Genomic DNA, 14,100 nt, shown 5'->3' on the forward strand with positions numbered 1-14,100 from the left:
CACACACACACACACACACACACACACACACACACTTTTTTTTTTGTAGTGTCTCTCTCTCTCACACACACACACACACACACACACACACACACCAAAGCAGCATTTTATGTTTAATCTAACTGGTGCGGATCAAAGAACTGTGCCGCTACAACCCAACATCCATTCAACAACAATATGCGATTCACAGAGAGAGTTTGTTGTTTTTCCAGTTATTGAAGCTGCAAATAATATGAAAGAGGAAGTGTTTTGTTGGAGAGGGCTGGTAGAGCTACTCTTTGAAGTTATGGAGATGGTGGGAAAGGTGCAGAACATGCAAGAAGCTTGCAGATGCGACGGCGCGTTTTTGCAAAGTGTTTGCGATTGTGAAAGGAGCTACTCCTTCAGATTTCTTGGAATGCATGATATAGACAACTATGATGGCGACTTGGTAATCAAGAAGAAGAAGAGAAAATCAAGGAGCAACATAAAGGGCATGTTCAAAGTTGAAAAATTCCCTGGCTCCATAGCCACCTGCGACACGCATTCCTTGCTTCATCATATAAGGTGCTTGCTGCCATCCCTGCTTCTTTGGGATATGCATATGGACCACAGAGCTTGTGGGCATTCATTGTTTGTTTTACCTGGGGCTTCTCATGTGTTTTGTGCTGCACAAGATTGTTCAAAGTATTTATATATGACAGAGATCCCCTACAAGCAATACCATGTTTCCCAATTTCCATACATGTTACTCATAGTGGAGAAAAGCATCTAAAGAACTAGTACTGGCTTTTTCTGTTATTTCCAACGATCACGTCTGTCTTCTTCAAGTTTCTGAGGTCTTTCTAAACTTTGATGCTCTGAGCAAGATTTGTGAATGAAATTGACCGACCTTAGCATATGCTGAAAAAAAGTGATTCTTGATTCCTGTTTAATTTGGGGTGTATTTTGTTGAGGCTTCCTTTGCTGTTCACAACATTATATGCCACTTTTCTCAAATAATCCTTCTTGTATGTTGCTACTCTTAAGCAGAGCACAATGGAGCGTTCTCGCGATAATGGATACGAGATGAGTTATGATGGCAATCATGGCTGTGGATATGAAAAGAAATCTAGCTTTCACTATCAGGATTCTGGGGAGGAAACACCGCCCAATTCTATATTACATGACAGAAATTCTGACTCGTGCCGCTTTTCTGTGCACACTGCAGTGCAGATCCCTGAAATTACAAGTTTTCGACTCACTGAAGTGGATGTACAGGCTCGAATAACCTCAAGTAGGCTCAACTGACTAAATCTCAGCTCTAGTTATTCGGTATCTTTCCATGATGCTTTTCTAATCAATCTGCATCGCTGTGTAGTGCATGAATTTTCAAATCAGGCCACCCTTAATAAGAAGCCAGGTTTCAATGGAGGATACAGGAAAAGTTATAGAACTAGAAGTTCTAATGACTCACCCTTGCCTGTGTCTCTTAAGGTAAGCTACACTTGCAGATGCAAAACTAGTGGGTCTTTGAACTTCCCAAGTTCATTTTTGAGAAAATTACCAAAATACCCTTCAAATTTCAGAAATGCTTGTACCAATTTTTGATGAATTGCTCCAATCTTCACATACCTTATCCTTTTTTGATAATAGATATCTATCTTTAAGTGTCCAAGACAAACATTTTCACCAATAAGCTGACAAATAGTGTCAATTGGTGTCTACAAATGAACAACAATATGCCCACAAATCGTACTCCTAATATTATATAACGATGGAGAACCAATATTCCTAGAAAGAGTTGCAAAACAGGATGTCTCGAGAGATGTTTGCAGGATTAATGAGGGTATATTGGGGAGTTTGACTTTGGGAAGTTTTAGCCAAATAAGAGGGTATTTTTGAGATTTGAGGGGTATTTTCGGAATTTTGACAACTTTCAGGGCCATTTTACCAATTCTCCCTCGAATTTTTAGACCTTTTCTGCCTAAGTTGAGATTGATAATTTCCATTAATGTCAGTATTTTTGTTCTTGGTGCTATCAGTTTGAGGAGGTTAACTTCAGAGTTGAAACCAAAGCGCCACAAAAATGGATTCCAGGAAGAACTTTTGTGAGTGTGAAGCAGAGCCAGACCAAGTACAGGCAAATCTTGAATGGTGTTGCTGGCATGGTGATGCCTGGTGAAATGCTTGCGGTTATGGGACCTTCTGGAAGTGGCAAAACCAGTCTTATTAAGATTTTAGCTGGCAGAATGCGAAGTGGAGTCTCCGGTCACATTAGTTATAATGATATTCCTTATACTACCGCTCTGAAGCGCAGGTTCTCTCTCTCTCTCTCTCTCTTATATTGTCCTTCAGTACATACATTCAGCATGGGTTTTAAAACTGTTAGTGCAAGGATGTGAAGTTGTTAATTTAGATTGTTTCATCCTTTGCAGGATTGGGTTTGTGACTCAGGACGACATATTATTTCCACAATTGACGGTAAGGGAAACTCTGATTTTTGCAGCCCAGCTTCGACTGCCACGCTCTATGACTTCCGAGCAGAAGGTAGTGAGAGCGGAAACTGTCATCAAAGACCTTGGTCTGGAGCGGTGAGAGAAGTTCTCATATCTTTTGTTGGCATATCATGTTCGACATTTCGTCTTTGGCCTACAAGAAAAGGCCTTACTCTCACATTGGTAAAGGCTGTCTTATTGTGTACATGGCAGTCCTTGTTGTCACATTAGCTCTGGGTGGGTAGACCTTATGCACAAGGTTTTGCCTCACAATTACAAGGAATGGCTATTTGCAACCTTCTGCACTCTGTTCCCACTCCAACTTCCTGTCCCGAATCCCCATTGTCTCTCGTGAGTGCTGCTTGCAGAGCCTGTATTCATAGTGAGTGGCCGCCTTTCTTGGCAAGCTGCTAGTGTGAACAGAGGTTAAAGGCCTGCCTGGTTTTTAAAATTCTTTCTTGTTCCCTCTTTAGACCTCACTGCTTATGCTTATGCCTTCGAGCACCCTCCTGGCGTATGGCATGCTTGAGGAACAACACACGCCCAAGGAATAGTGATGCATTACTACGGCAGCTTTTCAAAAGGCATCCTGGCAGCAAGCTTGTTGTGACAACAGCAGGAGTGTTGCTCAACACATCAGGCTGTGGCTACGATAGGAAGCTGTGAATAAAATCATAATTTCTCTTGCGTCGTATACAAACTTACATAGAGGAGAAGTGCACATGCTGCGCAAGCAGATCTTGATAGCTGTTGTATGATAACAAGGGCAGTGTAGAGCAAGAGACATGGAGAGTTTCACTCTCATCAAACAACAGCTAGCAGTACTGAATGGTAGTACCACACCATCACATGCGCATCCACTTCTGTATTGTGAGTAAGGAATCTAGCTCATTGTGGGTGTGCATGTTGTAAGCATAGCTGCCTTCACACGTTTTGATGGGCCTACTACCTCATTGAGTATGGTGCTTGGGAAAGGGTGGGCAAGCGCGCATCTGATGGGTGCAAAAACTCACTGCAAATGTGTGTGTTTGTGCGTTGCTCATCTCTTTGCATTCTCTCCATTGAGTTTCGGACTTAGAACGACATGACCTCATGAAACATCGCAAGAACCTACCCGCCTTTTTAATTCTTATTTATTCAAACGGACTTCCTTTGTTTTGCTTTATGGTTTGGTTCTTGTCTCTTTATACTCTTTTTAGTTGTGCTTGTTATTCTAACATTGTATGATCAGGGATTCCAACTGGCTTTGTACATCTTTTCATGTTACAGGTGTCAGCACACTCGAGTAGGTGGCATCTTCATTCCAGGTGTTTCCGGTGGGGAAAGGAAACGCGCAAGCATTGGCCATGAGATATTAGTGGACCCTTCTTTATTGTTTTTGGATGAACCCACATCAGGACTGGATTCCACCACAGCTTTGAGGTTACTTCGTGTGCTTCACAAAAATGCTAAGGTTGGTACATTTGCAATAAAGATTTTCATGTTCTAGCCAAAAAGTTCGCAAACATGAGTGCACCAAACATCCCCTTCCTGCTGCTACCTGGTTCTATATTCTTGTTTATTGATTCACACCCTTGGCATGAACTGTCATGTACTCATAGTATAAAGATCAAGGTTGCATTCCAAACGAGTATTTCTCAGTCTTACGCTAAATAGCGTACCAGTATTGAGTACTTTATGTACTAGTTATTTATTGATTCACACCCTTGGCATGATGAACTGTCATGTACTCATAGTATAAAGATCAAGGTTGCATCTTAAACGCGTATTACTCAGTCTTCCTGTATTGTATGATAAATAGCGTGCCAGTATTGAGTACTTTATGTACTAGTTATTTATACGCGCACACAAATACACATACATGCGTGTATGCATGCATGCATCTAGGGTTTATATGATGTATACACGCATGTACGTTTATGTGCATAGTATATACATGCATGTATGTATGTATACATGCATTTACATGTATACAAGCATGCATCAGTAGACATGTACATGTATTTGTTTTCAATACCTAACGAATTTTTCGTACTAATAGTGATTACCCACATTTTTAACGTTTTTTCTGTACCATATTTATCATACCTATCCACCTTGATAAAGATGAGCTTGAGAGCTAATAGTCAAAGCAAGACAGCCATGCCTTGCTACAGAACCGAAGGTCCCTATTTAAGAAGATTTTTTATCAGTAGTGCCATCGCAAAACATGATTCTTTTTGGTATAAAACTTTTCTCACATGTCAAATTATCTAGTTTTTCAAAAGAAAGAAAGATTGCGAAAGAACGTCAAAATCTCCTAAAAGACAAACCAAAGTTGTTACCCAATTTCTGACACTCATGATACTGATTTCTTTCCTAGGTTGGCAGGACCATAATAATGACAATTCATCAGCCATCAAGCCGTTTATTCCATATGTTTGACAAGCTTCTGCTGCTATCAGAAGGGCATCCTATATATTTTGGGAAAGGAAAGGATGCCATGGAGTATTTTGCTTCCCTTCGTTTTTCTCCGCAGCTTGCCATGAACCCTGCAGATTTTTTACTCGATTTGGCAACAGGAAATGTGGATGGTATCACAGTCCCAGATAATCTGAGAAATTTTGAAGCTTCCTTGCAGCCTTCTCACGTGCCTTCATGGGTCTTGGACAAAGATGAACAGTCAGCAAGCGACATTTCTGTAGATTCGCAGCATTCGGAATACCATTTTCAAAAGCAAGTACTGAAGGTGTGTTGGCTAAGTCTCTTTCATTGCTTGGTCTTGGATATGTAATCGACCTATTATATTAATGACACCCCCCTCCCTCTCTTCCTTTCTTTCTCCTTCCCATCCCTTGTCAATTTATAAAACAATCAAACATTCTCTGCTATGTTTCCTCATTGTGATTCCTTTGTATTTATACAGCCAAACTAAGCTGTACATTTAGGGACTAGTTTGGTGGCTACATCTTGATAAGAGCATTGTAGTATGTTGTGAGCCGTTTTTTTTCGCCTACATTAAGCCTTAGTAAAGCATAAAACTCTTGGGTAGCAATTGTGATCCGTTGGATAAAGCTTCTCGATGAACAATCATGAGAAATAGCAAGGGGTATTGAGTAGTCACACACACACACACACACACACACACACACACACACACAATCTTTCTCATCCTCTTATGTAGGCCATTATGACTTCTCATCTTGTTTGTATTGGTGAAGTAGACGTTGCAGAATAAATACAAAACAGAGATAGAACCTCGAGAGAGGAGGACATTGGAGATGATGGGCAAGGCACCAGAGCATTTACAAGCATCGATTCAACTCCGAAGGGACTGGACTTCCTCTTGGTTGACACAGTTTCTGGTGCTATCAAATAGGATGTTCAGGGAACGAGTTAGAGATTATTTTGACGCTCTAAGGCTTTCTCAAGCTGTTGGGGTTGCCGTATTGCTGGGACTATTGTGGTGGCAATCAAAGATTGAGACCGAGGCACAACTAAGGGACCAGGTAAAGGACTCTCTCTCTCTCTCTCTCTCTCTCTCTCTCATGCATGTGCACATACAGGGCTCAGGCATGCACTTGTGCGTGCCGCATCTTGCTGGAAGGGTAACTATGTGCAAATAAGGGCTACACACACAGAGCACAGCACAATGGAGCTCTAACTTGCCTACAATTGCCTCTCTCTCTCTCTCTCTCTCTCTCTCTCTTCCCCCCCTTCCCCCCCCCCCTTCCCCCCCGTTCCGTTCTCTCCTCGCTTTCTTAACTCTTATCCTGAGTGAGGTAGACTGGTAAGCCCATCTCTTGCATTCAACATCAGAGTAGAAAAATCTGCTCTCTTGGGGTGTTCCTAAAAGACCAGTGTACCTTCCAAATGTATGTGGCTGTGCACGCACTCTGGGGGCAGACAAAGTGCACATGCCCGCGTGCATACACAACAGGGATGCATGCATGCACATGTGAGCACAAACATTTCTAATCCTTGCTTTTGGATTTAGGTTGGGCTCATTTTCTATATCTGCATCTTCTGGTCCACATCATCCATCTTCGCCTCCGTGTATAATTTCCCATTAGAGCAGGAGTTTCTGGCGAAAGAAAGAGCTGCGGATATGTACAGGCTGAGTGTATATCATGTGAGCAGTACGGTTTGCGACATACCGGCCCAATTGCTCTATCCCACTGTCTTTCTGATAATTGTTTACTTTATGGCGGGGTTTCTTCGGACAGCAATTGCATTTTTCATGACACTGCTTGCTGTCTATCTGGTCGTACTAACAGGCCAGGTTTGAACCTTTAAATGGAATTTTACTACCTTAAAACGAAGATTCAGTGAGAGAGACATTACTGTGTTTTGTGTTGATTGAATTATGTTTCTTCGTGTGTGGATGGCCAGGGAGTAGGTGAGTTTTTTGGTGCTGCCATCCTAAATATTAAGAAAGCGGGTACGATCGTGTCGATTGTCCTCCTCATCTTTCTTTTGACAGGAGGATATTATGTTCAGGTATTGTACCTGTACTTATTGGGCACTGCACTTTTTGCCTTGGAATTAGGAGGTAGCTTTCAACGTGATACCTCTGTCCGGTACATAATGTGCAATGCCTTCTCTAGCACTTGTTAATGTCTTCTCTAGCATGTGTGTGTGCGCGTGTGCGTAAGCCCAGATTCACCTTCAAAAAGAAAGTACTATCAGCTCCATCATGCAAAGTATCGACTGTCAGCTCCATCATGTAGAGTAATGACTAAATACCATGACATCCTCACTAATGTCGTCAGTGCCCACACACACACACACAAAAACATGCACATGCACAAGCACACACCTGAGCATACATCAATACAAAGATCTATCTATCAGGTTTGCAATAACTCTACATATGCTAATGTCATATGTTTCAAAAAGCTAATGATCTTTGTTGGATTTGGGAATTGGTTGTTACCTTGACCTCGACCTTAAAAAAGTGGAAGCTTCAAAGCGTTAAGTCACTTGATTTGTATGAGTAACTAGAAAATAGGAATATTTTTCAGTACATACATAGTGCAAGAAAGTCTAAAGGGAAGAAAAGCTAAAGGAATGGTTATGGAAAAAGGAGATTACATTTGTAAATCGACACACATTGGATGCGTGCTCAAATCCCTTTATATAGATAAGCAAAGTCTTTTTGACTTTCCACTTTCATGAGGCTTTTCATTTCGTACGCATTTGAGATGTTTTGAAAGGATTTTAATTTTCCATAATTGTTGAAGGCCTGATTGCTTATTCTGAATTTTAAAGGGGTATATTATTGAGACAGAAGTGCAATTTATTCACCCAGCTAGTTAACATAAGTGATCCTTGCTGTTGTGCAGCATATTCCAGGCTTCATCAAATGGTTGAAGTACATCTCATTCGTTTACTACGGATTCCGGCTTCTTTTGAAAGTGCAATTTTCACCGAGCCAAGTCTACGAGTGCTTTGAAACAAGTGGATGCCGAAGTGTGCAACTCTCTCCGTCGTTTGCCGGGATTATCGATCTTAATGGAGGGGCAGAGGAAGCATGGATTTTGATCTCAATGGCAATAGGCTATCGTTTCCTTGCGTACATGTTTCTAAGGAGAATCAAAATTGAGTCATGAAAGTGGTATTCCATTCTGCAGTTGGAAAAGAATTTAAAGTTTCAAAGAGGGTGCTGTCCATGTTGTAGTGACAAAGCCAGCTCATCAATTTGTGCATGTAGAGAGAGCTCTTAATAATGTGGCATGTGAAGAGATGGATTCTGTTGGCATTGCCTGTCAAGAGAAATATAGTGAGTGAATGTGCGGAGCTTTTAAGAGCTTGTGAACTGTGGACATAAACATATTAAAAGCATGTGCTCTTCTATTTTCTTGGAGATGTCTCTCTCTCTCTCTCTCTCTCTCTCTCTCTACATAATATTAACAAAATATTAACAAGCCATTTTCATGCCCGACGACCCTGGACCTTGACGGGGACATGAATGGCATGGAAAGGTCGGTGTGGATGCGGCACACTGGATATTACATCTAAACATGAATCTAATTAATGAATTTTGATGCCTACTAAAAAGACACAAGGTGAAAGATTAACATAATATCAACAAGCCATTTGCATGCCCGACGACCCTGGACGACGGGGACATGAATGGCATGGAAATGTCGGTGTGGATGTGGGACAGTGGATATTACATCTAAACATGAATCTAATTAATCAATTTTGATGCCTACTAAAAAGACACAAGGTGAAAGATTAACATATTATTAACAGGCCATTTGCATGCTGGTAGCATCAAGTATAGTGTTCCAAGTACTGAAATTTTGTAGTTTTTGACTGCTGCTGCAGATATTTACAAGCTTTAATTAGAACAACGGTTGAAACTTGTTGCCCATCAACATGCAAAAGCCAATTTCTGCTATTAAGGTAGCTGGAGGTGCCCATCAAAGAACGTCACCATAAGCCTTGCGAGAGCAATATGGATGCACCTCATGAGCCTGCTTGCTGTAAGAAAGATTCTTTTCACAGCCATATTCTCCTTGCAAATCCCCTCAGCATATTGGCATCAGCTGCATGTGCATCTTTTTCTTTCCGCTTCTTCAAGATCAAGCTCTTCAAAGCCCAAACTGCACCAGAAAAGATCAGGCCCAAACTTGCAAAATCTGACGCTGCACCTGCACCACCATGCAGATCTGCGGCTTCCTTGTTTTTCGTCGTTTTAAAATCTGTGGTGGAGGAATGTTGTTTCATGGGTATTTGCTCCTCACAATACTTTGTGCCACTCTCGGAGCAGTCCCTTCTTAGGATAAGCTCTGACAATGCAAGCGTTGCCTCTATTGGGATCGACTACTGCTGTTTTCAGAAACTCATGAGAATTAATGCCAAATGCTTTGGATCAAGAGGCGGCGTGCAGTCTTTCATGGCCATTTTCTCATGTGATCTCCCTTGCTGCATATTGTTCGAGCCTAGACCTGCTGTACTAGGCCAGCAAAGCGCAAATTTACCAGATACTGCTGGACCTAGAAAGCTAACAGCTTGGAGAACTTTGAAGTCTCTCTCATCGTCAGATGTGCGTACTGCTTGCTTTATGGACATGATCTGGTTGCGAATGGCAGATATGAATTCTGTGCATCGCTTGAAAACGTCATCTTGAGGATGATGGCCGGCGCCGTCGACGTTAGCCGTAGGGCGCAGCTCAAAAATCACTTCCTCGAATTCCTCGAGCTGTCCAATGGCGATGCCAATAGCTGTTGTCAATTGGCGTCTGCAGAATTGGAGAACATCACTAGGGCCAACATTCTGCGAGCTGTAGGGGTAGTACTCTTGTGGTGGAGGGAGTGTCTTTGCTTGCATCCAGGCTCGGTAAGCGGAGTGTAGCTTGTCTGTAGAGTCCTGCAGCTGCGCCTCTGCCGCGAAGAAGAAGGAGTCCTGCTGCCATTTCTCGAGGGTTTTGGTCATCGTGCTAAAATTGTCTCAAATAAAATGGTTTCAGGTATTCTTAAGCCGCTGAGAGCTTATCGTCACAGGCGACCTTGAGGGACTCGCTGAGGCCTTCTCATTAGGATCTCGCTAATTTATTTGTGAGACAAGCCGTGTCTGCTTTTCGATGGGCTTTGTGAAAGCAGACCGCTTTTTGCCTTTGTCCCGGTGACTCGTGAGATCACCGTGTCTCATTTTGCCAGAGGCTAAATAACAATGGGCCTGCCCACGTGGCATGAGTAAACTTCAGCGCTTTTTGATGGACAGGGGAGCTACACTGCACTCACCAAGAAGAGCACCCTGGCTGGTGGAGATTCCATGGTTGCCCCACCACTTTTTTGGACTTCAGAAAAATCGCTTGCCCAACGTGCTCTTGTCGCTATCAACGGAAAGTCATTCCTCTCCCCTAGTTGGTGCTTAACTGGTGGCATGCTATCTTTAGTAATTCTTGCATGTGCTCTTCCTACATACACAAGGCCTACTAGAAGCCTGCTTCACCACTCGCAAATCCGTCATCTTCGCCCTGCTGCAATGGAGGGAAAGCTTGCACATTGACAATAGTATCCCAAGCTAGATGACATTCTACAGTTCTGTGCAAACTACTGGCGTTGTGCCTGTCCACTCCCTTGCCTGAAGCTGTCATGACTTTACCAACCCTAGTGCTGTTTCTGAGCCATCCTCTCAAAAATGTAGGTAAGGTTTTCCATTGAACCGGTCTCTCCATTAAATGCCTGTCTGGCTGTAAACACTGGCCCACTGATTGCTTGGAATGCCACTTTAGTCACTCATTCTCAACTTTGCAGGCCAACACCTACTAGTGCTCCATTGCTGACTGCATTGCAGCTATTGGTTTTGCCTACTATGCAGCTCATCATGCATGTCCCCTAATCACACCTCAAGACTGCATCCGCACCTCTTCTTGCCGACCTTCAATCGCAGCGTTATCTCACACACCTCATGATTACTGCACTGCTATCTGATGATCCTCAACAACGCTTCCATTCAAAACATCAGTAAGGTACTCATTGCGTTTTTGTTGCTCTAATATGGTTGGTAGAGTTTAAGGTTTATTTTCAAAATAAGGTTGTCCGATCTATATTGTCTATGGTTCACGGTTGCAACAAAAATTATAGACTGTGGTTTTTTTTCAAGTTTCTGCTATTCATGCTACCCAGAAACAAATAGTAGCATAAATATATTATGGCATTGCTTGTTGTAGTGATTTTGTTTTTAATGTTTTTGCTAAGCATGTTGTACAAAAGTTGTTTACTACTTTTGCTTGCAACATATTACTGCGATGTAAACTAGTACTATTAAGGCCATTTTCTGTGATGTATTCTAGTACTATTATTTGCAACAGATTGCCACGATGTACACTAGTATTATAAGGTATCGATTGATCGTGGACATAATGTAGATGCTACCAGTCACGAGCGCTCATGCAAGTGTGTGTCCCCCTATGCGAGAAAACTCCATCCCGAATGCTTTACGTTGTTTGCGAGTGCCTCACCAAGAATTGTATCATGTAAACGACAATTATATTTTCCAACCTCTCACTAGTGTTTTTGCAAAACTCTATTTCATCTGTTGCATTTAGTCAACACACTCGTCCATGATGTGCTTGCTTGCTTAGCACTTCTTTCCATAGTATGCTATTATACAAATACCAATTGCTAGATTGGCATCACGCTCCCCCTAGTGAAGGAACCATTGCCATGCTTGTTCCTATAAATGGGACATTGACCATGCTGTCCCTATGGCCCATTTCAATTGTAATGGAATTGGCCTATTCAACTTGAGAATAGCGGAAATTAATGAGAATACTTTCGAGAAATAACTTTGTGAGCATAGCGGGTAGACATAATTGAAGATAGCAACATAATCATAGCAATTAGTTAACTTGGCATGAACAATACTTTTGCAAGAGAGAGAATTTAGAGAAAATGACAACAGTTGAGGACCGGATTTATGTGGAGCCGGTCCCCCCTCCAATAGGCATTTGTATTATGATTTCTCCCATTAAGAGAGACTTGTTACAATACATTCTTTGTGTTCCTTGTGACCTAGGTGATGCAATGAAGACGGAAAGCTTCATGCATCACAATCATAACATAACATGAACTTGAAAAAAGCTTTAATTGTCCCAAAACTCAGTCCCAAGACCTCAAACACCTTCGAAGGTGGAGAGAGCTAGCAGGGAATGAGGGTAGGGAAGAGGAAGAAGAAACATTTCATAGGAGAAAGAACTAGTTCCTCACTTATCATACTCTTGTTGCTAGCATACATTATAGCATAGTAATGAAGAAGAAGGAGATGACAAGCTCAAGCATTGAAGCATGGCTCTTGGTTGGATTTGCACTCCATAGCCAAGAGTGTTGGTGTAGGCTCTCAACCTCTACTTGCTTGGAGAGGGAGCTCTTGCACTTTGCATAGCACACCATGAGAGAGATTGTGAGTGTGTGTGGGTGAGTATACCCCTCAAGCAAGCCCCCAGCTAGCTTGGGTCGACCCCCCCTTGTAGCTCATGCTTGAAGCTCATTGGACCCTCCCAGGCCTAGCCAATCATGAGCAGGAGGTATTACAAGCAGTAGGGGTAGCCTTGAGACAAGTGTCCCCCTTTCCTTTTTGAGAGAGAGGGCTAGATAAATGCTAAAACAATTAGATAATTCATGTAATTTATCATTGGACCCCTTTGAAGCTTAGCCAATAGGCTTCAAGCAACACATGAAGGTAACATGGGTAGGGGCCTGACATGTGTCCTTGCTGCCTCTTCAAGTTGGGGCTTCCCTTGTGTGTGTGAGTGGGTGTTCTCTCTCTAGCCCCTAGGAAAAGGGCTCGCCCCCCCTCTTGTAGGAATGCTTTTGACTTTAGGTGATCAAGCACCTTACTCACCAAGCATGACAAAGCACTTGAACTAGGGGGTGTTCCCACAAGCATCTCAGGCAAGCTTCTCAAGGCACCTCAAGTACCTTAATCATGCAGCAAGTCAAGCACCTCAAGCATGGAGCCAGTCAAGCACCTCAAGCACGACAAGCACCTCAAGCAGGACAAGCACCTCGAGCTTGGGCCGGGTTCCCACCTCAAGCTCACCCTATCTAAGGTCAAAGGACTTTTACACACATTTATTGGAGGTCTTCAATGAAGTTAACCCTAAGGTCTTATGCTCCATTAGTTAGCCTTGCTCTTTGATAGACCATCTCCCTTTTGGGCTCCTTTACCATTGGCCCCGTGTTGAGATAGATCTATAAGCACATATCTATATCTTAACACTTGTTCCCGTTTATTCTCCCACATTAAGTGATCAATTTAATTGATACCCTCAAATACATGTACAAAAAGGAGAAGTTGAAATTGTTTTCCACCCTAGCGCAAGTCCAATCAGGTGTGGTCCTTCTTTGATATCGTAGATGTGATGTGGTGCAAGACCCCCAGATGCACTGTCTTGGTGGGGGGTTTGGATAGCGATGGGCATGCAAAGGAAAATGAAGACATCTTGAATGAACTTGACAAGGAAGTGGAGACGAATGCGAGGGTTAGTGCCAATACATCACAAAATCCTGTAAGCTCCATGTACTTCACAAAGTTGGAGGGAGTGAGTGGTAGCAAGGCAAAGCAAACAAAGTGGTCTCTCTCAGGATTTGTGAATCACACCATGGGTGAGGGCATGACGAAGTTATGTAACACACTTTGCACTATGGAATTAAAACACAACGCAACACCGAGAGAGCTAGAGGCTTGCAATGGAGGAGCGTCTTCTATGAATCTGAGAGGAGGAGGACTAAAAACGCCGGTATTATCTAGCAAAATTGTTAATTCTATTAAATTATCGTATAGCTCATGGTTGTATGCTCACCGCTTCACATGCAAAAATAGAGTAGCTAGATTTCGATAGAGTGAGAGAGGGAAAGAGGGAGATAGAGGGAAATAGGGATAGAGAGAGAGAGAGAGAGGGAAAGAGGTAGGGAAAGAGAGAGAGGGAGAGAAAGAAAGAGAGAGATGGAGGGAGAGTAGATAGAGTGGGAGAGAAAGAAAGAGAGATAGATAAAGAGCGGGAGAGATAGAGTGAGAGAGGGAAAGAGGGAGAGAAAGAGAGAGATAGAGGGAAATAGGGAAAGAGGAGAGAGAGAGACAGAGAGAGAGGGAGAGAGGGAAAGAGCTCGAGAGAGATAGAGGGAAAGAGGTAGGGAAAGAGAGAGAGGGA

At 42.6% G+C, this 14,100-nt stretch overlaps 2 protein-coding genes across 3 annotated transcripts; one reads left to right on the top strand and one right to left on the bottom strand.

Annotated features, from left to right (window-relative positions):
* The first annotated feature begins 405 nt into the window (after nt 1–405).
* Nucleotides 406–8,301, top strand: LOC147452413 (ABC transporter G family member 26-like). 2 transcript variants are annotated; one of them, XM_086518125.1, is made up of 11 exons: nt 406–546; nt 1,012–1,255; nt 1,340–1,455; nt 2,004–2,278; nt 2,397–2,552; nt 3,726–3,909; nt 4,819–5,184; nt 5,660–5,944; nt 6,433–6,717; nt 6,828–6,935; nt 7,781–8,301. In XM_086518125.1, exons 2-11 carry the CDS (start codon nt 1,018–1,020, stop codon nt 8,045–8,047), a joined length of 2,280 nt encoding a protein of 759 aa, XP_086374251.1. In that variant the 5' UTR covers nt 406–546; nt 1,012–1,017; the 3' UTR covers nt 8,048–8,301. The 2 variants fall into 2 exon arrangements, with proteins under 2 accessions (XP_086374251.1, XP_086374250.1); XM_086518124.1 differs by lacking the exon at nt 406–546 and adding an exon at nt 572–818.
* Nucleotides 8,302–9,140: 839 nt separating this feature from the next.
* Nucleotides 9,141–10,970, bottom strand: LOC147452414 (uncharacterized). The gene has a single exon (XM_086518126.1). It carries the CDS (start codon nt 9,876–9,878, stop codon nt 9,279–9,281), a length of 600 nt encoding a protein of 199 aa, XP_086374252.1. The 5' UTR covers nt 9,879–10,970; the 3' UTR covers nt 9,141–9,278.
* Nucleotides 10,971–14,100: the final 3,130 nt, after the last annotated feature.

Source organism: Adiantum capillus-veneris, chromosome 8 (genome assembly GCF_014529385.1).
Source record: "Adiantum capillus-veneris isolate H3 chromosome 8, ASM1452938v2, whole genome shotgun sequence".
NCBI classification, from domain to species: Eukaryota; Viridiplantae; Streptophyta; class Polypodiopsida; order Polypodiales; family Pteridaceae; genus Adiantum; species Adiantum capillus-veneris.

Coding starts and splice junctions, on each gene's coding strand:
- LOC147452414 (XM_086518126.1), bottom strand. CDS start 9,878: ATGACCAAAACCCTCGAGAAATGGCAGCAGGACTCCTTCTTCTTCGCG.
- LOC147452413 (XM_086518125.1), top strand. CDS start 1,018: ATGGAGCGTTCTCGCGATAATGGATACGAGATGAGTTATGATGGCAAT. Junction 2,553..3,725: donor AAAGACCTTGGTCTGGAGCG/GTGAGAGAAGTT, acceptor TTCATGTTACAG/GTGTCAGCACACTCGAGTAG. Junction 5,185..5,659: donor TTCAAAAGCAAGTACTGAAG/GTGTGTTGGCTA, acceptor TTGGTGAAGTAG/ACGTTGCAGAATAAATACAA.